This window comes from Kryptolebias marmoratus, linkage group LG22 (genome assembly GCF_001649575.2).
Source record: "Kryptolebias marmoratus isolate JLee-2015 linkage group LG22, ASM164957v2, whole genome shotgun sequence".
NCBI lineage: Eukaryota > Metazoa > Chordata > Actinopteri > Cyprinodontiformes > Rivulidae > Kryptolebias > Kryptolebias marmoratus.
The window spans coordinates 18,192,497-18,218,532 of NC_051451.1; the positions used below are offsets into that span (position 1 = coordinate 18,192,497).

Consider the following 26,036-nt stretch of genomic DNA (forward strand, 5'->3'; position numbering starts at 1 on the left):
GCGCCCCCTAGGTATGGGACAATATGATTTTTTTTGTCTGAGTAGCGGTAGGGGTTTTGTATCAGGCTGTCTGGTTAGCTTTTCCCCAGCATTTTCTCGTTTTTCTGGGCAACGCGTTTTACCGGAGAAGAATAATAATAGAGTTTGTGCCACATAACAAACACACACTAACCTGCTTTCAGTCAGGGCACTTCGACTGAAGAGTGTAATGAGTTGTAGAAGCGGATCGATCGGCTTGGCACCTTCTTCCACATCCTTTACCTCCCCTTTGTCACCTCCACACAGTTTTATCACTCCACCCCTCTGAAGTCCAGGGAAAAGGGGCAAAACAACTAATAAGTGGGGTTATTTTATGTTACACAGTTGTTATCCATGGTTTTTTTTATGGCTGACTACAGGAACACACCATGTATGCACCTTGCAAACATAAACCATAAACATCCAACCTGTCACTAAACAGATCTTTCAAGTTTGACCTAAAGCAAAACTTTGTTATTCTTATTTATCAAAAAGAAAAAAAAAAGATTTGTTCTAACAATAGTTTCTGTAATTTGATCTATTTATTTAAAACAGGGATAGTATACAGTATACATTAACCACAAGAGGAGAGACGCACTGTATCAAGTTATAGCTCCACCTTTCTACCTGTAGTCCCTGACCCAGCTAATATAATTCTAAAAAAAAAAAAATGCCCGCCGAATGCTTCAACACAAACAGTTTAAAGCATCATGGATGCCATCAGCTACTTACAGGGTAATAATCAAACCTTGGGAAAATGTGTGAAGGACAACACTAGTTGGATCCATTCTTTAGTTTAGTTAAAGTAAGTTACATAAAATCCTTTACAACATTTTTAAAGGTTGTTAAAGATGATGTTCTTTATCTGTTTAAAAGTTCAAACCACTTAGCTTGTTCTAAATGTTACAATAGTTCTTTTGTTTGTTTGTTTTTTGTCATGCTAGAACAACCTCTTTCTTCAACTCACAGCTAAATTCTCCATAAGCATCTCTTCAAAGTTGTGGTCTTCAGTGGAAATCCAGAATTTATTGTAGCCTTGGAGGAACAGGTTGACTGCTCGATGTCTGAAGAGGAAAAGGAAAGGGCGATGACATATGAAGAAATAAAGTAACATAAAGATGGGAAACAAGGGGAACAAGAGGGGAAAAAATCTAAATTTGAGAGAGCTTTTTTTAAACAAATCATTACTTGTTCACCAAAAGATCAAGGTGTCAGATATTTCTTTTGTTTGAACCATTATAAACAGATTTATTGTTTTTATTGCAACAAAAATTTGATGGTTCTAACAATTATCTACCGTTTCCCCACAAATGAACCAATGTTTATGAAGAAAGATGTCGAATAAAAATTTGCAAACCTTGCATATTCTTTAAACATACCTACATAGTTGTTTGTTTGTTTTTTAAAAAAGAAGCATCAAGCGTCAAGTGTTTTTACCGAGGCAAGTTGTAGAGCGGAGTCATCCGTAGACAGGCCACCACGGCACGTTTTCTCTGTTTAGACAACACCTTGTACCATGCAGGCTTTTTACTTCTCTGCGGGTGTTCCACCTGAAATTAAAAATAAATAAATAAATAACTCCAGTTTCTGAGAACCTGCGGTAAATAAGGGATTGGTTTTACGGATAATTTACCAGCATTACAGTATAATAATAAATAAAGCCAAATAAAGCTGCAATAATGTAAGGAGGAGGAGGTTTTATATCCAGCTACTATACAACATAAGCCATGTATGGAAATATAAAGCTGTGTTAAAAGTCTTCAAGATTGAAGGTTGTAAACATAGCCATGTGCTTTGTTTGGCCGTGTAGAGCTTGAAGTTATTGTTTATCATTTTCAGGTTTGCCTGCTACCAAATTAAAAAATTTTTTGACATCTGAACCTTTGAGCCCGACATGAAAAGACAAAAGATATCTGACATGCTATTTAGCTGTCAGCTCTCAAAATCGATGAAAAGTGAAGTTTTCTGTGAAACTATGACCAAGCAGGTAAATACAAAAACATCACAACAGTGTCAGTAGGAGATAATTATCTTGGTGGAGCTGAATGATGAGGAAGACAGCTCAACAACACTTACTACTGCCTTCATTTCACTTCAATTCACTGAACATACACAATTCTCTGCGCTCCGTCTAATCATCGAGGAGGGTAGATGCACTCAATGTCACTGTATTTACAGAGGCCAAGAAGGCAAAGGATGAAAGCTATGTTCGGTCTTAATCATTTTTTTTTTTCCTTTATAGAATCGTAAAGCTCACCTGATCCAGGTAATAAAGGGCTCGAGCTATTTCTAGAATCCTGTCCACAGTCCTTTGTGTGTCAGAGTGAGCCCCAAGCTGTGTTTGGTGTTGAGCATTAAGAATCTCCTGCCTGTTGCTGTTTGATGCCTGTAAGGGGAAAATGTTGCTTTCATTGCTTTTGTGTCAAGAGGAAGACTATAGCAGTCATGTTTATACATTTAATGGAATAAGCTAATAGGAAAAGAAAACTAGCAAACATCTATCTTGGTGAACTGAAAAAAAAACAACCTTTTGTTTAGATTGTTCTCTTTATTGCGAACAATAATCAACAAAAAGATGATTACTTACCACCTGTCAAGAGGAAAAAAATTAAATTCATTCAACCAACAAAGTATAAAACGAGAGCCATTTAAAATAGAAATAAAAGGTCTCCTCAATAAGCTTGTTCATTCATTCATTCTGTCACTGACTTATGAATAAACATGTTTATCACAGCATTAGACATGCAGAAATGATGCCTGCAGATATTGCACTGTGCGGTGTGTTTGTCATATTCATATCTCTGGTGAACAATGAGTCCCTGAAAAGGATTATTAAAATGACAGCTCTGGATTTTACAGGCTAGGAGAGCATTTCCCAGTTTAATATACCAGACAATTGTTGCACAAATTAAATGGTAAATTTACTCAGCTATAAATAAATATGAAGAATGTCATAGACAAAATAAGAAAAAGAATAATAAGTGATATTCTTTAATCTTGTAAGAAACTATCTTGAATATCTGTGCCAAATTAAATGAATAAACCACCTTGTTTACATACAGAAACAGCCAAAGGGACTGAAAAAAGTCAAAAATTATGAATTGATACATGTTCATGCTTAAATTTGTTGAGTAAAGTATGTAAATAAGTGTTTTGTTTACATTGAGTGAGTACCTGCATTTCAATATTGCATATCAATACTGTATATCTAACAAACTACTGTAGTGAACTATTTCAAAATGCAACACTTGATATAATTCCAGTTAACCTTTTTTATGTTCGATTTTTTTAGTGTGCAATGTGTACTTTTAAACAAAATATTCATAAAGATAAAAAATATAGTGAGAGTCATTACCTGAACCTGAAAATGTATCAGGTGGCTGAAAATTTGCTCTCGAATCTCATCTTCAGTGTTTTTCTGTGGAGAGGAAAGAATTGAAAACATTACCTACATTGCAGTCTGCTGGTGTCAAATGTGGTCATGCATTATTCAGTCCAAACATCCAGGAGAATTACCACTTAACAAAGGACATTTTGAGGAGAAAGGGACTTTATATGTTTATACATTTCCAACCAACCTGAGAAAAGCCGTTCTTAACCAACATGATAAGGTTCTGGTCGCTTGGAAAACAAACTCTGAGTCCCAAAGGAACCAGCCTCTTCATGGCAGCCACAATGAGAGACGTGTGCACAGAATAACGATCCCCTTTAGTCTTCATCCTCCTTTTGTCATGGTTAAACTGACTCTAAAGAAGCCATAAAGATGTTTTGATTTTGTTTGTTTGATTTTAGACTCCTACAAGAAGTGTTTAAACTAGACAGAAATTCAGTTTTTGGACATGAGTGCATGCGTAATCATATGATCAAACTGTAAGTATAGCTGACCTCTAGCATGCTGTCATTGGAGACCAAGAATGCCAAGTTGTTGATTTCATTTTGGACCACATAATTCTGCTCCTCCCATTTGAAATGCTGTTGTAGAAAACGCAGATGAAGATAATGTGCGCTGTTTATGGGGAGACTCACAAAACTTTGACATACAGGCCTAAATAAATAAAAAATAAAAATAAAAACAGAAAAAAAGAGCCCTGTGTGTCCTTACATGAGATTTGGCCCACAATATAAAGACCTCTGCCACCATGCTGAACAGCTGCTCAGCCTCGGGGATTGGCTCTTTCAGCCATCTGGCTCTGAAACAAAACAGAACAAAACATTAACATGACAGAATATTCTTCTGTAAAGCAGGACCTAGCCTAAAACAGTAACCTAAATAACACCTTTAAGCTATGTGGCTTTCTACATCTTTAAAAATATATCATTTAAATATCCAAGTTTTGATTTTTCTTTATAAGTCAGACTCACTGAATAATTTCTCAAGGGCTATCAATGCCTTTCGTAGTTACATTACAATGTCAATACAAAGGGGTATATATGTAATTAACTGAATAAATTGTTTAATTTCCTTAAAAACTGTCTTCTTCCACACTTGAACTTCTTTGTTTATGTCTTACCGATGCAAATCAACAAATTGGATGAGGAGAGGATAAAAGGCATAGAGGTCTTGCACCAGGACTCTGTATGTTTCCTCTATCTGCAGCTCTGCCTCAGAAGTACAACATCCTTCTACTTTCAGCTGTTCCTCCTCTAGCAGAACACATTCCGTCCTCTTCCTTAACTTGTCCATCAGTGGCAGGAAGTGGCTCTTCAACAGCTCAGGGTGAGCTTTGCATATGATTGGCTGCGAAAAAACTAAAATAGAAATGACAGCTGTTAAAAGCACCCATTATTTCTTCAATTATAATAACCACAACATTGTACAGGATCAGAATACCTGTGATTTGTTTCATCCAGTCACCCTGGTTGGCACCTACATGATTGTGGGTGATGCGGAGGATGTGGCCAATTAGGTCATTGGCATGTTGAGGAATGACGGCGGTGAAGACTGGGCTGTCCAGCTGACCCTCAGGGCCCCAGCGCCACCAGCGAGCTACGTAGCTACACAACATGGGCAAAGTGACCTCTGCAACATGGATGTAGGGGGTCTGGTGAGCTCCTGCGCCAATGCCAGCCAACACCTCCACCTCATCCAGAGCCTCTTCCAAAGAGGGCAGGAGATGACACAAGTTTGCAACCTGATCTGGTAGTCCATGATCTAACAGAGGAAAAAGTGTACTGATAGTCCTGAGGATTAAACTGACAACGGAAAATATCAGAGCTTTACCTTTTATCTGAGAAGCACCCATGGTATTATAGATGGAATATGGATTATTATGGTTTAGAGCTGGCTCCAGGAAGCAGATGGGAAAAGCCCCAGTCAGGGCTGCCAGACATGCACCAACTGCTGACCTCTGCCTGGATGGAGAATCAGTGTTAGGGAAACTACAACTACAGTCACTACTATTATGTGCATTCTAGGTAATTTTACCTTTAAAGCAGAACCTTTTCTAATCAAAACTTTTTTTAAGGAAGACTTTGAATATAAACAAACAAACAAAAAGACAACACCAACATTTTCTTATAAATAACATTGCAGTGTAAACAGTACCCCTCCATTGAGATGCTGCTGCTGGTTCCAAGAGAGTAAAGGCTGTTCAATATCCTGTAACAGGACACCTGGATTCTGCCAACTGGAAAAATAAGATGATGAATATCCAAGAACACTGAGCTGAATGAGCAGAATGCCTGATGATTCAAGTGTCGAGGTGTTAGTGGGACAGTCAATATGCTCCTGCTGTTCTGTAGCCAGATAAAATAATAAATCATGTGGAAGGTCCACAAATGATACCAGAGGTGCAGAAACCAGCTGTTCATCCCACATCTTAGTGTCTAAAGGTTAACAAATAAAACTACTGCAGACACATGAAGTTTGTGATGCTATGATGTCAATGTGACTGCTTTAACAAGCAACATATGGAACAACTAGAGTGTTTTTGAATGCGATGTAATATTAAGTGATATTGAGAATCCTTTCTTTACCAAGAACACCAAAAAACGGACCCCTTACCTAGAAGGTCCACTCCATAGGTTTGGTTACAGAGGTGATGGAAGAGGGAAGTGAGCATAGGTAGAAGAATAGAGGCTGTGTAGTTGAAAACCTTGGCCACTCCTCGGGTCAACTGGCCTCGAGGTAAAGTTTCAGAAACCTGTTCCACAGTCATCTCCAGATCAGCTGCAGCTGCCTCAAAGAATGAATTCAGAGACGTCTGGAGAGACTCTGGGTTTGACGATATCAATATTCTAGGACAATGGGGGAAAAAAGTTTCACTCGCAGGACATTTCTGGATATGGTGTTATGATAAAAATAGATTCACTCTGAACAAAAATAGAAATTGTAAAACAAACAATATTCATGAGAGACAAAGAAAACAGAAATGTCATGAAGTTAATGCTGAGATTAGTTTGTATGACTATAACAAAACCAAGTAAACAAACTAAAACAGTTTCAAATCTATTCATCAGATGAGTCTTAATGACATCAATCTCTGTCGATCCAAAAATTGTTCAAGCGTCATGCTTCAGAGGCATTGTCTGCAGGGAATGAAAGTGATATCTGCCACAATTAGATAGCATCAGTGTATCAGAGGCTCAATTACTCCAGACATCTCATCCTTAGACATGGTGGTGCAATACTAATAAAGCAGAAGGCAGAGCGAGAAGATCAATTCAGGCAGTGTGACAGGAGTGCCATCTAGCTACCTGGCATCAAGGGCCTCAGTCAGGACGCAGAGGCAACTTCTAACTTCAAAGGTCTCAGTTCCTGAGAAAACATGTGTGTCAGTGCATTCAGATTATGAGTGTAAAGGCAGAGAAAACAAAACAAATGCAACTACATTAAAAAAACTTAAGCATGGGTCAGATGACCTTGCTGCTTCAAAAAATAAACTGAATGTTGGTGGACCCAAACATGAGCAACCAAGAGCAAACAAGCATGCAACAAACAAAAAAATAATAATGGAACAAACTTTATTTTAACACAATCCTTACCAATTAATGAGATCCTGTGTCTTACTAAAGCTGCAAGCTTACAAAAGAGGCTAGATGTGAACAAGTAATGAGAAAAATATATATATATATATATATTAGTACACAAAATCAAAGAACAGAAAAGGAATCATTAAAAATTGTTGCATTATTATACAAAATGTGATGTGAAATTTATTCTTTGATATTACACACCAAACAATCATCTCCTTTTCTTTCTTTGAGGCACAGCTTCTATTTTCACTTGAGCAGAGAGAAGTGGACAAGAAATACAGCCGATGGCTTCTGACGTATTCTTCCAAAACAGGAAGGACAACCTATGGAATAATAGAGTAATAACCAATAGTTATGTCATGAATCAACATGCTATTTGACACACATTACCTTTAAATTTCTTCTGAATAGCTTTCAATGTGTAATTGAATTGTGCACTTGTTTGCCCTGCTGCTCTAATAAAGCAGCAATGCTTGCTGAGAGAAACAACCAGAATTCATATTATGGCCTCACCAATAAAATAAATGTTTGCAGCGTTTGTTAAAACATCAGTTCAGCCTCAGAGAGCAAGTATGCTTCAATCATTGGCAAGTCTTTCAGAGAAGAATTAATAAAGAAGTCAACAGCTGATGCTTGTTTTTTTGTCACACCTAACATGAAGCACCAGATAAATAAAATGACAAGCAGCCACTATTAGACTTGTTTGTCTGCATGTGAGAGTGCGGTTAAGTGGGAGGAGTGAGTGTGTAGAGATGAGAGGCATGACTGTTCACAGTCTTGGCTGAATGGGTCTGACTCAGGGGGTCCCATCAATGAAAAATAAACCCATTTCTTTGCTGCCTCCTTGGTGGCAGAGCAGCGTGGGAGGCTTTAATCTCTGTCCTGATGGCAATCGAAACGCCCACATGGATTTCCGAAATGGTTAAATAAATTACATGGCCACAAAGGCTTTGGCTTAAAGGGATTGTCCATGGCAACCGTCTAACAAAACTAATTAGATGTCATAAATGACAGGAGAAAAAAAAAGCTAATAAGAAAAAAATAAAAGGCCATTGGAAAATGAAATTGGAAATGGGCTAAATCAATGTGGGAAATTTTCATCACGTAAAAGACTGAATAGGTTCAGATATGAATTTGAGATAAAGCAAACCTGCTGAAAAAAAAATATTGGTTGATAGTCAGGAGTCCTCTCTCCTTTAGATATCTGTCGTCTGGCTTGAACTACCTCTGAAAACAAACAAAAAATACCCACAAAATTATAAATTTACTCAACAAAATCAGATTAAAACTGTCCAAATGCAGGTTAATATATCCTACTGTAAAGTTAAAGTATTTCTCTCTAAAGTTCATACAAAAAAGTTTTATAACCACACCTGACTTAAAGTGTATGAATCAAAATTTACATAAACATTGAATGTAAATTCAAGAAACCGTTTACTTACTATTTAATAATGAATCAGGGTCCACAAGGTTCAGTATGCTCAGACCCATACATTATCACACAGTAGACATACCTTATTTGTAAAGGATTAAAAAGGTCCTTATTTTATATAAATATATAAACTGTTACCGAGTTTTAACATGTTTTCTTGAGTCTCCTCAGTGTGAAACAACATTTGCTGAAGGAAAATGTATCCAAAGCAGTTGGCCTTTGCTGGAAAGTCCATTTCAATTGTCTTCCGATCCCTGCAGAGGGAGCGTAATCAAACAGGATCATAAGTAAGCTCGTAGCACTATTGTGTTGTAATATAAGCCAATTGTTCTATTGCAAAATTTTATATCAACAATTTTATTCCAGTGTTGCGCTGGGCGAACAAAGAAGTCATGTGTTTATTTTATGTCAGGGCAATGATTTAAATTAATGTGCAACCTGTACAGGAGGGAGGAAATATATGAATTTGATTGCTATTAAGGCTGCAGTGTGATGTAAGGAGAGAAATATTATTGTTACATAAAACTGGAAGCCTTCATGGCTTTCCAGTACAAATATGAATTTTCATGTTTTCCTTATCATATCGTGCATTAATCTTGTTCAGTGCTTACCTCCACACGGTGTAGCCATTAAGCAGAAGAAACTTGAGTATATCTTGGGCTTTTTCCCTGAACTTGGTTTTCTCATTGGCAGTCAGGGCATAATAGGGCACAAGCACTGAATGGCCTCCCCCTCCTGAGAATAGCAATGTATTTGAATCATGGAGATTTATTTATTTATTTATTTTTGTGTGTGATTCCTGAAAGGAGAAAATATTAGGATGATTTACAATCATATTATAGTACCTTTGCTCTCAAGTTCTAATTTCTTAGTTTTAGCCCAGATGTTGTGATAGTTCTCAGCCAACTGTTCAGCCATGGCCTAAAGAAAACAACATCAGTGTGATTATTCAGAAGTATAATACAGAATGTAAAAAAAAACAAAACCCAACTTTAAACAAGGTAAATGTCACCACCTTTGCAGCTCCTAGACTAAAATTTAAGCAGTAACATAATTCTTGATAATTTCATCTCAAATAAAGGGCAAATACCATTACTAGAACTCACACATTGGTCCCATGATAATGTGATGCAGCTCATGTCCAAAGGTTTGGGGCTAAACGTTGATGCTCCTTCAAATGACAGCTAAGACAGACAAGATATGGCTGGTTATCTGAAGCAGAGTTGCCTTTTTGTGTGAATCTGATTGCTTTTAGTTTTAACATAATCACAGCCGAGAGGCTAAGACTGCTGAGTGAAAGTGCTCAGTGACACATACCTGACCAGACTGAGAGACCCTGCGAGCGCAGGCCTGCATGCCAAATGCATCTCCTTCTTTGGTTCTTTCTATAGTCCAACCAAAGGCTAACATACTTCTTACTGTGTCTTTGATGGACCAGCGATATGCCTCCTTTTCCTATTTAATACAAAACAAACAAAAACAAGAAAATACATGTGAAACTTCCTGTTAAGCGAAAGAGCAACACACAAACTATCTTAATATTCAAATAGGTTAGTACAAACTGTATGGCCTGCTTAGCATGTTTTGTAATGAAGGCAGGGGGGCAAAAATTTAAAAACCATGAAGCACATCATTTTAATATTTTATATTACACACACCATGTTTAGTATGCAAATCCCTTTGGGATATGTCAGTTCACTGCATTCATTATTGAAGCACATTTCTGCACGCACACACACACACACCCCTAAAGCTGACAACAGTTTACCTTCTCAGCCAGAGCTCTGTATGGCTTCAGGAGCGGGTGAACTTTGGAGTTCTCACATAACTGCTCTCCATGAACCCAGCCGTTGGCAAACTGTCGGGGATAAAACACACGAGTTCACTAAATATCCCGTGCAACATCCTGCACAACATGTCAATGTTGTGACACTATAGAAGGAAAAAGCTATTTTAGCAACTCACTTTTATGCTAACAAGCTGTTCAGTTGCAACGAATAGTTATTAAGATAATACCTTGTCAAGAGACCACTTTTCATGAGTGTGCTCTGAGTACTTGTTCACTATAAACTCCAGTCCCTCAGGCACAGAAACACTAATAGAAAGAAAGAAAGAAAGAAAGAAAGAAAGAAAGAAAGAAAGAAAGAAAGAAAGAAAGAAAGAAAGAAAGAAAGAAAGAAAGAAAGAAAGAAAGAAAGATAGAAAGAAAGAAAGAAAGAAAGATAGAAAGAAAGAAGGAAAGAACACAGCATTTAACCTTATGCTGGAGTGGCAAATTTGATTACAGTTGCACAATTTTACTTTCTTTTGCTAAAGTTAATTCTTCATACCAAGTAGATTTCTAAAAACAGATTTTTTTTCTTAAAAAATTACACAAGAATCAACAGGGTATTTCTTGCCAATAAATACTAGATTTTTATGGTCAGCATCTTACTTGGATGTATCTACAGGCTGGGGGTCAAAGTGTCCATCTGTGTCCACTGAGGTTTTTCTGTCGTTTTGAGACAAACAGCTAGACTCCACATGTTCAGGAGGCAAAGCTTTGGCTACTGCAACAAGGCATTGCACACACAACTTGAAGAACTCTGGAACATAGGGCTTCAAGGTTTATGAAGGAAGGAGAAAAGGAACAAAACGGAGAACACAGGAGAAAGGTTAAATTGAATCACTAAAGAACATTGAGATCAATATAATGTCCTGACAGGCCTGTCACCTTTTTTTACTAATTGTGAAAAAAAATACAAATCAAAAAACAAACATGATGCACATTTTTGTGACTATAACATAAGAGATTTAAGCACATCACAAAAAAGTAAGGCTAATGTACAAGAGATTTAATTCTGTTTTGGCTGCAGTACCCTGGTTACACAAAAACAAACACATTTAAGAAGCTGGTTGGTTATCAGATTTCTCCACCAACTTTTTGATCCAAGTGTTATATCGCAGACCTGGCAAACGAATGCCAAACGCCATTAAAGAAAAGGCTCTGCCCCAAACTAAATATACATACTTTCCCTGCCATTTATCCATCTCAGTTACTTTTGTTACGCAAAGAAACAAATTCCTTTAAATCATATTCATCAACCCAGTCATTTCAAACATTATTGCAAAATTACCTTCCTTGGTTAAAGCTGTCAATTACACATGTGCTGAAAAAGATCGACGTTATGTGAACTTTTTTTCTGAGTTAAATGAGGTTGTAAATTCCTTACCTTATATGGAAACTCTATTTTTATTACATGATGTTTAAAATATCAGGCCAGATCAAATTGGCACCAGGTATTCTACCCAAATGTAAACTGAAACTCTAACAGTGACAAAACATAAATTGTACCTCCAATTCATTTTGTTTTACAGAAACAATTTTCATCCTAAAAAGTTTAACCTGATCACAGTTTCACCTTAAATTCAGGTTGTATCACAAACAACTGAAATACTGAGTATCTAAGCTATGGTACATTGGGTAATAACTCTTAAATATATACAGTCTTTGATGTTTTCCTTTTCAGAAAGTTATTTTTAGATGTGCTTACAGTGAATACAGAGAAGATTTCTTTCATTTATTGATATGAAGCCTTCCAATGTAGTGTCCACTAAGTTTGTTCAAATTTTGGGAAGTTTTAAAGCAGGATATGAATAATTAACAATTAGTCTTCAGAGTGTTACTTCTTCCTCCCCTTGTGGTTTTGTAGTACAGCAGAAAAAGACATTAGAAGTGCACTTTACTGTTTAGCCTTAAATAGATTTTCACAAAGAAAAAACAAAAATTGAGCCAATACGGTGCTGATAGGTGATGATATTTTCTGCAAATGTTTTCTTTTCTGTGAATGCATTAATTAAACACTTTAAAATGATCAAAAGATACAGACAAGTATTCGGTTTAGGTTACCTTCTTAGCCAAGGCCTTAAACACACCCCAGAATAACTTTCTAGACAGGTGCAGTTCTTCTTCAGAGGCCGAACTCTGGTCATCGTCCCTTCGAGAGTGGGAGTAATACTTCCACCTCTGCTCATAATGACTGGTCAATAGCTGGAAAACATAAGCAATAATAAAAAAAATGTAAGGAACTTGTGTTACTGATATAGTTTAACATTAACTGTTATTAAACATGTGTTGTGTTTTCACTTTTAGTGGCATTTTGCTGCAGTCTGTGAGATGGAGAACATCAAAGACAAGCCGTCGAAGGAGAGGCTGCATCATAGATGGCTGGAGTTTACTGGAAACATCAAATCATGAAAAATTAGTTCCATGTCCATCGCAACCACATTTACACAAACACATATACAGATGGGAATAATCTTTGGACTAATTACCCATTCACAGAAAAGTATTAAAGATCATTTAAATGGACAAGAAGTTAATTTAACATGTTGATTAAATTTAGTCATTTATGTCTGAAATGTAGAAAAACAGACATTACAGTAACTAATTAAATATAATGAGTAGTCTTATGGTTGGGTGGCTGAGTGACTGGAGGAGAGGGGGTGTAGTGTTTTAGCAAAGATTTAATGGATGTGATAAATCCATCAGAAAACTTGTAATTAAAAATGCATAATGACTGGGGATAACTGCATACTGTTGTACATAGATTAGCTAATATGATAATAATTTCATAATAATTTATCTTTAAAATGACATTAATTAATTAAGAAGGAGGGTAATTTAATTATGCATTTGGTTTTTATTTTGAATCCAACTATTTTAGAGGGAGAATAAATTTGGCAAAACTAATGAGTGTTCTTGAGTGAAAGAACATCTTTTGTCTTTAGAATTCCTCTTCAAAATGTTTAAAAATATGAGATAGATGCTAGTTTGTCCTGCTGGGGTGACAATATTTTGTAACTTGATGCTCTACAACCTTTACACAGTTTTTATTTGTGTGTGGCTAGAGCCCTACCTGCACAAGGCCAACAAACAGTCCTCAGCAGTGTCTCTCTGAGCCTTGGTCAGGCTGAGAGCTCTTGAGAGCTGATATATTGCCTGAATAAGAGAATTAACCAGGAAAATATGGTCCTCCAAAGTGTGGAAGAGAGCAAAACATTTGGTGAGCAGGGGAAGAACAGCGGTACACAAGTATCTGTTGAGAGCCAGGGCCATATCCGTGGATCCCAGCTCAGCCTGTAATATAGAAAAGTAAGAGGTTCACTTTAAACTCACTCAAACAAATGAAAACACCTAAACTTGAAATTAAATAGAGCAGTTAAAAAAAAATACTATAAAAAAGAAACTATGGCAATGCAGTTTCCACATATTAAAGATAAAGCAGAATGCATTCTGTATTTAAAAAATTTTTAAAAAGTACATTTTTGTTACTTTTAATATATCAGTGTAAAATAGAACATTAAATCATTAGAAGACATTTTGCTTTGCATAAACCAAATCTAACATGAGGCAATTTGTAATAAATACCTCCAATCCTTAGGAGGGTTTTCAACAATTAGAGCTATTTTTATATGTTGAAGTTAAGAAGGGCATAGAGGAAAGACCTCTCTTTATAATCATGCCCCCAATTTCCCACTAAAACCCTCAAGCAAATGAAAAGGTCAGCAAAAAGACTCACAGTGTCAAGAGAGACGGCAGCCTGAAGGTCAGGCAGAAAGCCGACTTCCAGAAGGTGGAGAAGAAAACTCTGGTCCTCGATGCCATAAACACGATCCAGGAATAAAACCATAGCGGCTTTATGGTCTGGGCAGAACACTGTAGATAGCTTTGGCTCAACCAGCAAACCATCTACACAAAAAAGAAAAGAATAGCTCTACTGACTAAGCGCTCATGAATTCATAATGCAGATTCTTGTACACCTAATTTAGGCTTCTGATGCCTGACTGCAACATATGTGGCTAAAAAAAGTGTCAATTGAAGCTTTAATGTTTAATGACAACAAAAAGCCAAAGCAGGTAATGTCTGTGGACAGTGAGATGGGCTGATTTAGTCAATTTCACCTTCAGACACTGATGGGAGCTGAAAGGAGATGCTGATGACTCCATCAAGATCCTGAATAGGGATGAGTGATCTCAGAATAGCCCTGATGCGGATGGCTTCTCCTTTGCCTCCTTGAATTAACTGGAGAACAATTCACAATAGATAACATCTGTTAGGCCAGTTCAAGTTTTACAGCAATAATGAATTACAGGAGAACTGGCACATAAAACTCAGCATATCTTTATCTTTATGAGTTGTGGCCCATCTTGTTCATTAATTTTTACTATCTTAATGTTCATACAAAAATAAATTGGGTTGAAGAGTTTTTCACAAAATGCCTTTTGATGTCTATCCCTTCGACACCAACATACTGTATGTTGGAGCTGAAAGGAGTATGAGGCATGACAATTACCAAAAATAAAGGTTATTTTATTAGTATTCCTAATGGCGAGGAATAAAAAAAAACATCACTTACATGCATCTCTGGAGCACAGCGCCCCAGCAAGTCAATAAGGGCTGAGTAGAAGGTCATGATGGCGTGTCCCATGTGAATACGGTCATCACTGTTGCCCTGAATAGCATCTCTGTTACAAGAATCAATCATAAGAGCCAAACAGTTTTTAAAAGAGACAAAAAAATTTCATTTTAAAAAGCTTAGTCAGTTTTAGATGGACTTTAATGAGTCTGTGTGGATGCTATTAAAAACATGTAATTGGGGATTACATTACCATTTTGGTTCAGATCTTATATTATGCCTGTGCTTATATTTATTACTGACAGTGTTTTGTTGAGCAGGTGAGTAGGGACAGGTCCATCCATCGAAGGGTCCTCAGAGATTATGATGGCTTCCTTCATGGCTGCTAGAAGTCCGTTTCCCCCATCCCCCCTTAGTGCAGGTCCGAAACATTCAGGCCGACGAATCAACAGCCTCAACACCACATAAGCATTCTCCTCCACACTCTCACCTGCAATCAGGGAGAACACGGAAAGAGTCGAAGAGCACTGGAAGTTTTAGGCCAGCCAATAACCTATTAAAACTGTTTGGTGATAAACTGATTAATTAAAAATGGCAAGAAGATTAAACACTATAATATCTTGACTAATATTGCACAACACAGAGATAAAGCTTGAATTCTTGATAAAACTTGAGACACGTGCTGCACAGAAAGCCAAAAATCAGTTGGCTGAACTATGAACATCCTCAAGGCTATGACTTTTAGCTTCAGGAGAAAGATAATCAATAAAGAATGAAACTGCAAAGTTAATGGGGAAGAACATGAAATGAGGCAGCTAATTGTCCCTTTTCAGCAGTGACTTTTGCTCCAAGCACTGAAGCAAATACTGAGTTCCTATAGGCAAGGATTTCCCTGTGGGATATACAGAACATCAGTGCATTCAAATGTAAATGAAAATAAGTAGGATTACAGTTTATATACAAAAAAATGTAGTTAACCAATTACTGTGCCTAATAAATAAATTTAACTGAAAAAGTAAAAAATGTATATTTAAATAAAACACTGTCAAATCAAATCCTGTAACTGGAATTGTAGAACTCAGAAGAAACTGGCATTTACTAAATTGTATACAGAGGAGCAAAACACACATTTTTCCATCCTTTTTAATTAACGATGATGAAAATCTACCGTTGCAAAAGACAGCAAAACGTAAAAAATTCAGATAACGCTCTCCCTCCACAGGGTTCCATCCAATATCAGCGTAGCCTTTTGCCACCAGCAGTGAACAGCTCTGGAGACCGCATCCAGCAAGGTACTGAACCACCTGGATATAACAGATTATATTAACACAAAATGTTACAGTAAGCTTTCTGCTGGTGTGTGTCACATGCACCTTAACTGTTAAAAAAAGGCTGTAAACATGACATGAAGAAAGCTACTTATGCTTGCAAAAATAGTTTTCTCCTAGATTTATGCATAACTAAACTGTCAAACCTTCTGTATGTCAGGCTCCCTTAGAGCTAAAGCCAGTTCATTATTTTCCATAACGGAGGCTGCTGCTACATCAAGAGGAGTGGAGCCACGCATGGATGGTGAAGCTAAGAGACAAAAGACATTAAACAATGTAAACGCTGATTAAACATATGCAATGTCACTTTGTAAAGCTCTAAACAATGACACAAACCAGTGAAGAGACTGAATTTACCTAGCCCAACGCTGCTGTTTTCTAATAAATAGCTGAGGTGGTCAAAAAGAGCTCCTTGATTGAAACAACTGATGCGACAAAAATAACACAGGAATCGACAGCAGCTAGCCACCATCTTTGGAAAGGTAATCTCCTAAGACAAGAAAATGCAGGCATGTAAAAGTCACCCAATCACCCAATGTTCACACGTGATGGTTGATAACTTGCTTTCTGTTTTAGATTGCATTCAATTAACTACTATTAATATGAAGCAGTCACCCACCTTTGACTCTCCTTCTCCAAGAACATTGACCATCACCTCCATCACAGTCTCATGCATGCCCAGTGCCCTCATTAAGTTAGGGTGTTGGTAAAAAACCTTATTATTCATGATGTCTCTATATATATTACCAAATAAATAAAATTAAAAACTTTCACTGCAGGGCATACATTTGTATTAGAATTTTGTCAATACAAATCATAGGATTAAAAAGGGATGGTAACAGTCTCTGCCTACCCTAGTCTTTTGATCATCAGCTTCTCTTCTTCTTTCCCCATGCGGACACTCAGGAGAGAACGAATTTGACCCAAAGAGGACAAGAGTGCCATAGCGTCTTCCACTGACGAGTGGCTGATAGTATAAGCCTTTGAAAGAGGCTCCTCCATTTGGCCCCCAAGGCCCTGATACTGGTGGTACAGCAATGAGAAGATAGCCCTAACCAGCTCAGTGTCTTCTATCTCACTCTCTTGAGCCCAGCACACCATCGTCTCAGAAATCAGATGTTTGAAGGACCCTGCAGACATGCCAGCAGGAGAGAGAGGTAATGGTAAAAGCAAAGAATCCTGCAGAACTTTCTGTGAGTCAAAATAAGACAATCTTACCAGGACTGTGTGATTTAAATGCCTTAATTTCACTGGAAGTCTTTTTATGTCCAATGAGTCCCATTACAAGACTGACAAGTTGATCTTTCAAAGGCATCTTAGCATTGTCTTTATCCTCTAAGTCAGAGTTGAGTTCAGTGCCTGTACAATGGCAGCAAAATAAGATTTTTGTGATCTCAGAAGCAATTATACTAAGTGCCTTCACAAAGTTTTTTATAGTTCCCTGGCTTAATAAAAAACTAATTTTGTAGCAGTAAAAGACTTAGCAGTGCTCCCACCACAGTGCGAGTTGAGGAGTTGATGGAAGTCCTGCAGGAGCTGTTGGATTTCATTTGGACACGGACAGTTCTCTTTCTGCTCATCCTCTCTGAAGCTCAGCAGCATATTGATCTTTTGCCATGTCATGAATAACACAATACATACAAACATTGTAAAAAATACCCAGTGCATGTTGGGAAATATATGATACAGTATGTCTTGTTCTCAGCTCTAGTAAGAATGCACAAACCAAAACCTAGAATTAGACATCTTATTCTAATTTATTACTGAATATTCATAATGATGTATAGAGTCTATTCAACCTGCTCTTGTGGAGGTAGGCGGAACTCCTTTGTCTTGCGAGCAGTGAGCGCGGCAGACATGTTGAGGGCCTGCATGACTTGAGTGTAACGAAAACGTTGGCTCTCTTGCAGCTGATGCACAAAGTTGTCTGAGAAAGCAATCACAGCTTCTACTCTGTGACGGACTTGGCAGTCACACAAATAGGACAGCAAATGGCAGAGCTAGACAGGAAAAATACTTTTTGTGAATAACTTTTATACATCCAGAGAAGATGTTGTAACAGCATCTTTGGCTTTACATTGAATGGAATAGAGGAACATGCAGAAGAATTTGATGTTTTATTCACCTCAAGTTTGACAGCTTCTGGAAGCGTCATCTGAAGAAGTCCATGTTTAATGATGTCACTCCTTTTTGTTTCTTGTTCATCACTACTAATTTCTTCTTCGTCCTCCTTGAGAGTTTCAGCATTTAAAGAGAATACATTTGACTCAATCAGTCTAAGAACCTTCCCAAGGTCCTCATCTCCAAGAACCCCCATGACCAAAAGGCTGTACAACAGTTTTAACAAAGGAACGAGCAAAAGTTCAACATTGCCTCGAGCAGGATCCCTCACTGCTTGATCCACAGCCAAAACTCCAGCAGTCAACATCTCCACTGTCAGATTCTTTAGTAAATCCAGAGGGATTTCTGGGCTGTCAGTGCAGACCATTTCGACTGCACCTTCTGCTTCCATCCCATTTCCCCTGACAAAACAAGGAGATGAAAAATGCATCTTTGGTTTAAGAGATGTGCTACGACTGGTGCTGGGAATGCCCTCTGGAAGTTGACCATTCTCCCCATAAAGACCGCCATCAACAGGACTGAGATAAAGAGAGACTTCTCTGGTCTGGTCAGTCATAGGAACAATGTACTCATGGTTCATCATCAGACAGGTTGTGGTGTAGCTGCTTAGGTAAACCTAAATGACAAACATAACCAGTATTACATTGTTCATTTTCCGGATAATATTTATTTGCCTGTCAACTGATGGTATTTATAAAACACATGAAGTCTGAGAAGCAGGTACCTGAATAAGCAGCTGATAATATGCAGAGCGGATCAGGCCAGGAAGGTGAGGATTCTGAATGGCATAAAGAATCTGTGACTGGTCGACATGACTGCAGAGGGCATGGCAAACTCTGGTGTTGCCAAGCGCACATAAAGAGCAGTAGAGGAGGAGGGTGTTAAGGTGAAAGGTAAGGAGGTCATCGAGTTCCGACAGCTCCAAAATGTCAACACACCTACATGAATGTCATCATAAAGACAATTTCAGTGTTGTTGTTTGGACAAAATCTAATTAAACTCTAAAAAAATGGAAATAACTTGCAACATTTGCTGTAGGAACTAAATAGCCAATCATAATGAAACGTGTGATTAAATAAATCAGAACCAGCTTCAAGTTTCACAGCTTCATGGCATATGGTAAATCTTTGTTTATCTATTTATTTTGTTTATTTACCTGCATTCATCAGGGATCTGAAGGGTCAAGACTTGCTGAGGTTCATAACATTGGACTCTCCACCCATGGTGCTCATCAGGTCGATCTACCAACACCTTTAATCCACTGTCTGGCACACTGGTCCAAGAAACAGGTCTAAGATGCTGGACCTGAACCCTTGGAGGGCACTGAGGACTAGGATTCCTCCTCTGATTGCGAAGCAAACCTGATGACAGAGGCATCACATTCTGGAACAAGACAACAACAAAATGCAGCATTAAGAGTCATGAGGAATAAAAATATTTACCTTCTACTTAATTATTTTTCAGAATAATATATCTCTAAGTTGTGGTTTGTATTTTGTTATGCTGGCAATAGTTTAAATGGTGAAAAACTGAAAAAATCTAAAGTGAGGTTAAAGAAACTTTCAAGTTTCAAGTACAAGTCTTTTGTCATTAGATATAAATTTGAATCACTGTGAAGTTAAATTATGCGAGTACAGAAAGAAGACAACAATAACATAAACACACACACATACAAGTAAACAAAAACAGACCAAAAAAGCTAAATGTTATAGTACAATCATCAATGCCTGGGTTCAAATGACAAAAGGTTCATTAGTGTGCAAAAAAAATATCTATGGTTATTTACTATTATTGAAATGTTTTACCTTGATACTTTCTAACTGAAACTGAAAAATGTCACTGGTGGTGGGTTTGACAAAAACAGCAGGAAACAACTTGGTGCCGGCCTCAACCTGGTTTGTAGTATACAAGTAGATTAGTTAGTTTAACAATGCAATACAACCAGGTAACTATCAAGTAAAGAAATTTAAATATACTGTTTTACCAAGTAATACATTCTGACATAAATTAGTAAGAATTTCAAAGTAATAAAATAAACTTAAAGGAATTACATGTTGAGTACAGAGGAAACTAAGTCATATCAGAACAGTTTACTTGGTAGAAATTCAACATCTCTACGCCGTTGGAGGTAAAGGTGAGCAGTCCAGTTGCTGTGTCTATCAAACAGCCAATTTCCAGCCCTGCACTTCGTCGACTCTGAGACAGGCCTGTTGCTTCTCCGGCACACACCATGTAACAGCCGCATCGCTTCACACTGTGCAAAAGAATTTGGGTATATTCAATTAACTGTTTAATGCAAATTGACTCTAAAGCGTCATATAAAGCTGAAGCTATTCAGTAGTACAATAAAAATAATTTCACAGCGTAGTGGCTCAGGTAAAAAAAGTGTCATCATGATAGTAATCAATAAAAAAATCTTCTCTGTATTCTATATGAGAAGAATGTAAGTCTTGGTGCACACAAACCTGTCCTGAACTTTGCCACTTTCATCACCGAGGGTGACAGTCACTGTGCCGACACTGTCGCTGTCAAACGTCATGTCGTACTGATGGAAGTCAGAGGTCACCCAGCCTACCCACACGCTGAATGGCTCCTGGCCCGGAAGAACCCTCACTGAATAGTAAAACTAAAACAGAGCGGTCAATAAGTGTCACTGTTTGACATTCAAATCATGATTTATTTATGTTGTGGATGAGGTGGTCAAGTACCGCAAGCTTTCCATTGCAATTCGTTGAATTTTTGTCTACTTTGAACTAGAAAGCAGCCAAAATACATCTGCAGTGCTAAAATGTCTGTATTGTCCTAATTAACAGTTTACATGTTGAGTGTAATTATGTGATAGTGATGAGATGAGGCAAAAAGAAAATCAGAACTTTTACTCTAGAGCTCTGGATAAGATGATCGTAGTTGTCTTTTTCAACGATGACGTCTTCAAGAAGCCGTGCAGATGAGTTGCTGCTGACTAAGCCCGGTTTTGACTTCTTCAGCAGGAACCTTACAGAAAACAGAAACAAATCATCTCTAACAGAACACAGTCATTATTTTGCAGATGACAGGCAATTGTGGTAAAGCAGTGAGCCTGAATCTTTGATTCTTTTGACTGCATTCACGTCTTCGGATTTCTGTGTAGTTTCAACTGGAAACCTATTACACAACTATGCCACTGCCATTGCAATCAGACAGATGTAGAGATAATTTGGAAATAGCTGAATATTACAACTTAGGGAACAAAAATGGTATTTGGAGTAAGTTGTAACATAGCATACATTTGCTGATCACAGACAACACAGACTGTGTAAGGCAGGAATGGGAGAAAGAAATGGGCAACAGACTGGGACTCAGCTATACTGTTGGAGGGAGAATGAAAACCTTCAGCCTTTCTGCAAGGGTGCAGCAGAATTCATCTCAGAAACCCTGCTTTGTTTTAGGTTTTTTTTTGATGGGTTTTTGGGGGGGTTGTGGGGGGGGTGTTCTTAGAATAAAAATCCCATCCCTATATCTTGGACATGCAGTATGCTTGAATGTTTCAATAAAGATAATGCCTATCTTTTAAAAGTTGACGTTAAATATTGACAGCAAATAATAAGGATGTTGCTACACACTGACATCAAAAACACTGTCGCTGAGGGTCTCATTATTAGAATTATTAAACACTGCCCTCCTACTAGAGCAAATGACTTATTCTATTCAGCTACAACATTAATTGAGGACAAGGGCAAAATGGTGGGTATATCTTGCAAATAAAACTTCAATTTTAATGGATGTAGTATGACCTGTATGTCAAACATTTATTAGAACGTGGACTTCTTGTTCTGTATTTTCTTGAATGTATTATGCATTTAGCATACAAAAACAAGAGCTGAACAATTTTACTATGTACAGAAAGTAAACCAAACACTAGTTGAATTATCTAGTTCAAATGATACTCAGTTTATTACATTCTCTTTTAGTTTTAGTGTCTTTAGAACCTACCGTTGTTTTAGTTTTGATGTTCTGTCATGGCTGTGATCCTTGTGGTTAAGTTCATCTCTTGAGCCAGCAAAGCTGTGTGCTGACTTCATCAGAACTTCAAAGTCAGAGTCTGTGTCCTCCAGTTCTTTCCTCGCTAAAACACAACAGGCATTAATTACAGCATGGCCCTGGGGAGCTTAACCAGAGGAATTCAACAAGGTCACAATGGCACAATATCAGTAATCTAGACAGGGGATAAATCCGGATAATTGCAGCTAGACCGCATACACTAATTCTAGTATTTCACCCAATGGCTCATCAATTTTTATGTGTTGCATTAGAAACAATGCTATCTGGTTAAACTTATGGCGAACTGAACTAAAATGCCCTCTTTGTACATCAGCTGAGCAGAACCTGAACTTGGAGTTAAAGAGTTGGATGCCACTGGAAGCACAGCCTCTGCAGGACTTCGGAGTACAGCAGCACATTCAATGGGCATGCTGAGGCGGTAAAAACCCACGTCGCTCCCTCCACCATGGTGAGCCAACAACCGCTGAGACACCTTCAGGCTGGATAAGGAATCTGCTGAGCCCCTGACTCTAGTAACCTTGAAGGAGATTTGCAGATTGTTTTTAAGATCAAAGTTTGGCATCCAAGGAGCTATATTCAACACAAAGCCCAGAAGATGGCTTATTATCAATCTAAAAACTATTGGATAATAATACATCTTGTAAAACATATTAGCCAAAATACTAGAAAGAGCAATCCCACAGACTACTGAACTAACCTGTAAGCTGTGATCATTATGCTGTATTGATGTAAACTGAGGCTGTTTCCAACTCATCCACAAAGCTACGTCTCCAGCCATATTATAGGCAAACGGTTTAAAGCCCTCTTGCAGCCCACATACAGTAAAGTACTGCAAAGAGTCCTCTTGGCGGCCCAGATTCAGCCTTCCCAGTTGGTTCACCCCAACACTGACCACAGGCAACAAGCCTGGAAAAGACAAGGAGAGATCAAATTTTTAAAAATGAAAACAAACAAATAAATATATTTAAGTCATGTGTATTCAAGAATGGACTTTAAAAAGCATGATCGTCCTTCCCATACCATCTCTGATATCAAAATCCTTGGCAGCCAGCTCTGATCCTCTGTCATTAAAGAGCAGCTCTCCATTGAGCGTGACCATCATGGTGCGTTCAGCCATGTCCACCAAGCAACCCACCACATCGCCTCTGAGCCATGGACGTCCCAGGAGCTCACCCCCCCGATGGTACCACTGAGCCTAAAAGCAACAGTGGCAGAGGAAGTAAACAGGTTTTTCCTCTGAGTAAAACTACCAGTACAGCAATGTAAAATGATGCTGCTTCAGAACGAGTAAGAAAATGTACAAAAAAGTTACTCTTGAATAAGACTAAACAATAAGACTAAAAATTATTGTGAGATGAAGAAGACAAAGAAAACAAATAAGTGAAGTTTTGATAAAGAAATCTGTTCTCAAGTTTAGGAATTTTACACAAATCATTTGCATGTTTAGAGGAATGATGACAACATGAGGAGTTAAAAGGGAAAACTCGACAATTAAAGTCACATAACTGAAATGCTGCAATGATTAATTTGTTATTTTGCAAAATGACAGAAGCCTCCTATTTCATCTCAGCCCTCATGTTATATTTAAAATGTATTTTATATTATCAGTTGTGGAAAATCTTCACCATAAAAAGACAGTAAGTGACAGAAACTGTCAAATAAATATTCATAACTTTTCATCTTGATTTTTACCCCCTAATTTGTCAAAACAACCCTTTTTGTGTTTGTTATTAACAACATAGAACAGATGACTTGTGTTCAAATAATTATATATATAAATTAACTTTGATTGATAAATAGCACTGAAATAAAAAAGTAACAAATGTAAAACTCCATAAGAACAAAAAAGACGTGAGACTGCCAGTATTACACAAGTCATAAAGAATATTTATTTTGCATTATAAGTTTTTGTTTAAACTGTCTTTCTGTTAATTATAAGAAACAATACGCAATTATCTGCAGTGCTGAAATTAACCTAATTCTATGTGCTTTTGTTTTAATAATTCTACTGATGTTAAATAGAGTTAAAGAAAAATAGCAAAGACGAGCAGTGTTTGATCTCAAGAGCAATTATAACTCTTAACGTACTGGGTTGTTAAAGACTAAATGAGCAGTGCAATAAGCACAAGTTGAAATCATTGTAAAGTTTATTAGCACAACCTCTGCATACACTTCTATTCAAAGGCTAATTGATGTTGTCTGATTAAAGTCTATCTGGTGGTTGAAAAGTATAATGAAAAACAGTGACTAAAAAGGAGTGAGCAACAGTATAAAAGAATAAACCACAAAGATTTTATGACAGCACTGGTCAGTGGCAACCCAAGAATGTTTGAGATTTCAATGCCTCACCTCAAATCCATCAAAGACATATGCCTGGTCATCTGAGCCGAGCTCTTTATCTGGAGTACATCCCGGTCGGGCCCATCCCACTCTCATATTCCCAGCTGTCAGTACTTCAAATTCAAAATACCACTTCCCCCTGGTCACAGCATAGGATTTATCTGGTCTGAACACTCTGCTCTTCTCAGCAGCGAAGAGGCATGGCTTTGATAAAGCAGCTGTCAGTTAAAGAAATGGAGCAAATGTGGTCATTTCTGTAAATTTTAATTAATTTCTGGTTAATCGGTGTATCTTAACATAAAAAAGTCACAGTATGGGAAAGACTCCTCCAAATAGTACAACTAATAGTTTGCATTAATTTTGTTTGATCAGAAAGTAACCTACTGACTAAACTTACAATGTTAAAAGGATTGCAACAATGTGATTCAGCTCTAACTTTTACAGTGAGTAACAGGGTTTTGACACATACTCCATTCCTGGCTGATGGGCTCCAGGCTATAACCAAATGCCAGCAAGGTACAGACAGCCTCTCTCACACTCGCCAACCCTGCTTTCCTTGTTCTTTCATCAAGAAGGCGGCAAGGCACAAGGTGAGGGCTCCGCTTTGCTTTCACATCCTAAATATATGAAATATGTAAAGAACAAAATTTGCAATAATAGCATACTTGTTAGAAAACTCAATTAATGCTCATCTTTGTTGAGTAAATTGCTGCAGGGTTATAAATTCTGTGCGTGATACTTATAAATTGTCAGGCACGGTGGGGAAGGAGGAGAACCCAGAATGCAGACTCATATTAAAACTAATTTATTAAAATAAAATAAACAAACCCAAAAGGCTGTCGTGGCAGCAAAATCAAAAACTAAGTTCAAACAAAGTGACAAGGCGTGGACCAGAAACCTACACCAGGGAAACAAGAGCACAATGATCCAGTGGCGTGTGGGAGAGATGACTGGGTTTTTAAACACTGAGGGTAACGAGGTAAGTGGGCACAGGTGAAGTAATTAGTAGAACTTGAGGCAGGTGTGGATGGGTGTGGCAGAAAGGCAAGAAGAGTGACTGGGGAGGGGTGGAATGTCAACAAACAAGAACTGAAACAAAACCTCTAACAGAAAACAAGATGAAAATAAAACAAAAACCAAAAACTGAAACACAGAAACCCAAATCCTCACACACACACACACACACGTATATATATATATATATACATAAAGAACAGGGATTTCTTTGTTTCAATGGGAAACTTCTCATCAGAGAGGTCAAAGGTCACATGTGGGGTACCCCAAGGTTCAATCCTAGGACCCCTTCTTTTCAATATATATATGCTCCCACTGGCTCAGGTTATAACAGGAAATAAGATTAGCTACCATAACTACGCAGATGAT

At 37.6% G+C, this 26,036-nt stretch overlaps 1 protein-coding gene across 1 annotated transcript in view; it reads right to left on the reverse strand.

Annotated features, from left to right (window-relative positions):
* ryr2b (ryanodine receptor 2b (cardiac)) overlaps positions 1-26,036 on the reverse strand; it is a 62,044-nt gene that overhangs the window by 19,768 nt on the left and 16,240 nt on the right. Inside the window, exons 25-77 of the mRNA XM_037973647.1 lie at positions 25,123-25,270; positions 24,663-24,871; positions 23,334-23,508; positions 23,011-23,219; positions 22,638-22,830; positions 22,245-22,377; positions 21,152-21,266; positions 20,738-20,898; positions 20,367-20,526; positions 20,078-20,164; positions 19,429-19,655; positions 18,997-19,210; positions 18,277-18,888; positions 17,951-18,151; positions 17,648-17,759; positions 17,370-17,510; positions 17,005-17,281; positions 16,771-16,885; positions 16,509-16,641; positions 16,298-16,401; positions 15,992-16,127; positions 15,127-15,313; positions 14,824-14,932; positions 14,369-14,489; positions 13,987-14,156; positions 13,324-13,544; positions 12,552-12,642; positions 12,315-12,455; positions 10,860-11,023; positions 10,442-10,520; positions 10,194-10,283; positions 9,743-9,880; positions 9,532-9,609; positions 9,271-9,346; positions 9,037-9,160; positions 8,564-8,679; positions 8,144-8,220; positions 7,195-7,316; positions 7,003-7,052; positions 6,715-6,775; positions 6,023-6,255; positions 5,564-5,645; positions 5,240-5,370; positions 4,850-5,170; positions 4,530-4,767; positions 4,121-4,208; positions 3,904-3,990; positions 3,597-3,764; positions 3,374-3,436; positions 2,276-2,404; positions 1,456-1,568; positions 986-1,082; positions 173-303 (exon numbers count right to left, since the gene is read on the reverse strand). Of these exons, the coding sequence (XP_037829575.1) occupies positions 173-303; positions 986-1,082; positions 1,456-1,568; positions 2,276-2,404; positions 3,374-3,436; positions 3,597-3,764; positions 3,904-3,990; positions 4,121-4,208; positions 4,530-4,767; positions 4,850-5,170; positions 5,240-5,370; positions 5,564-5,645; positions 6,023-6,255; positions 6,715-6,775; positions 7,003-7,052; positions 7,195-7,316; positions 8,144-8,220; positions 8,564-8,679; positions 9,037-9,160; positions 9,271-9,346; positions 9,532-9,609; positions 9,743-9,880; positions 10,194-10,283; positions 10,442-10,520; positions 10,860-11,023; positions 12,315-12,455; positions 12,552-12,642; positions 13,324-13,544; positions 13,987-14,156; positions 14,369-14,489; positions 14,824-14,932; positions 15,127-15,313; positions 15,992-16,127; positions 16,298-16,401; positions 16,509-16,641; positions 16,771-16,885; positions 17,005-17,281; positions 17,370-17,510; positions 17,648-17,759; positions 17,951-18,151; positions 18,277-18,888; positions 18,997-19,210; positions 19,429-19,655; positions 20,078-20,164; positions 20,367-20,526; positions 20,738-20,898; positions 21,152-21,266; positions 22,245-22,377; positions 22,638-22,830; positions 23,011-23,219; positions 23,334-23,508; positions 24,663-24,871; positions 25,123-25,270 (7,958 nt within the window). The remainder of the gene's footprint in view (positions 1-172; positions 304-985; positions 1,083-1,455; positions 1,569-2,275; positions 2,405-3,373; positions 3,437-3,596; positions 3,765-3,903; positions 3,991-4,120; positions 4,209-4,529; positions 4,768-4,849; positions 5,171-5,239; positions 5,371-5,563; positions 5,646-6,022; positions 6,256-6,714; positions 6,776-7,002; positions 7,053-7,194; positions 7,317-8,143; positions 8,221-8,563; positions 8,680-9,036; positions 9,161-9,270; positions 9,347-9,531; positions 9,610-9,742; positions 9,881-10,193; positions 10,284-10,441; positions 10,521-10,859; positions 11,024-12,314; positions 12,456-12,551; positions 12,643-13,323; positions 13,545-13,986; positions 14,157-14,368; positions 14,490-14,823; positions 14,933-15,126; positions 15,314-15,991; positions 16,128-16,297; positions 16,402-16,508; positions 16,642-16,770; positions 16,886-17,004; positions 17,282-17,369; positions 17,511-17,647; positions 17,760-17,950; positions 18,152-18,276; positions 18,889-18,996; positions 19,211-19,428; positions 19,656-20,077; positions 20,165-20,366; positions 20,527-20,737; positions 20,899-21,151; positions 21,267-22,244; positions 22,378-22,637; positions 22,831-23,010; positions 23,220-23,333; positions 23,509-24,662; positions 24,872-25,122; positions 25,271-26,036) is intronic.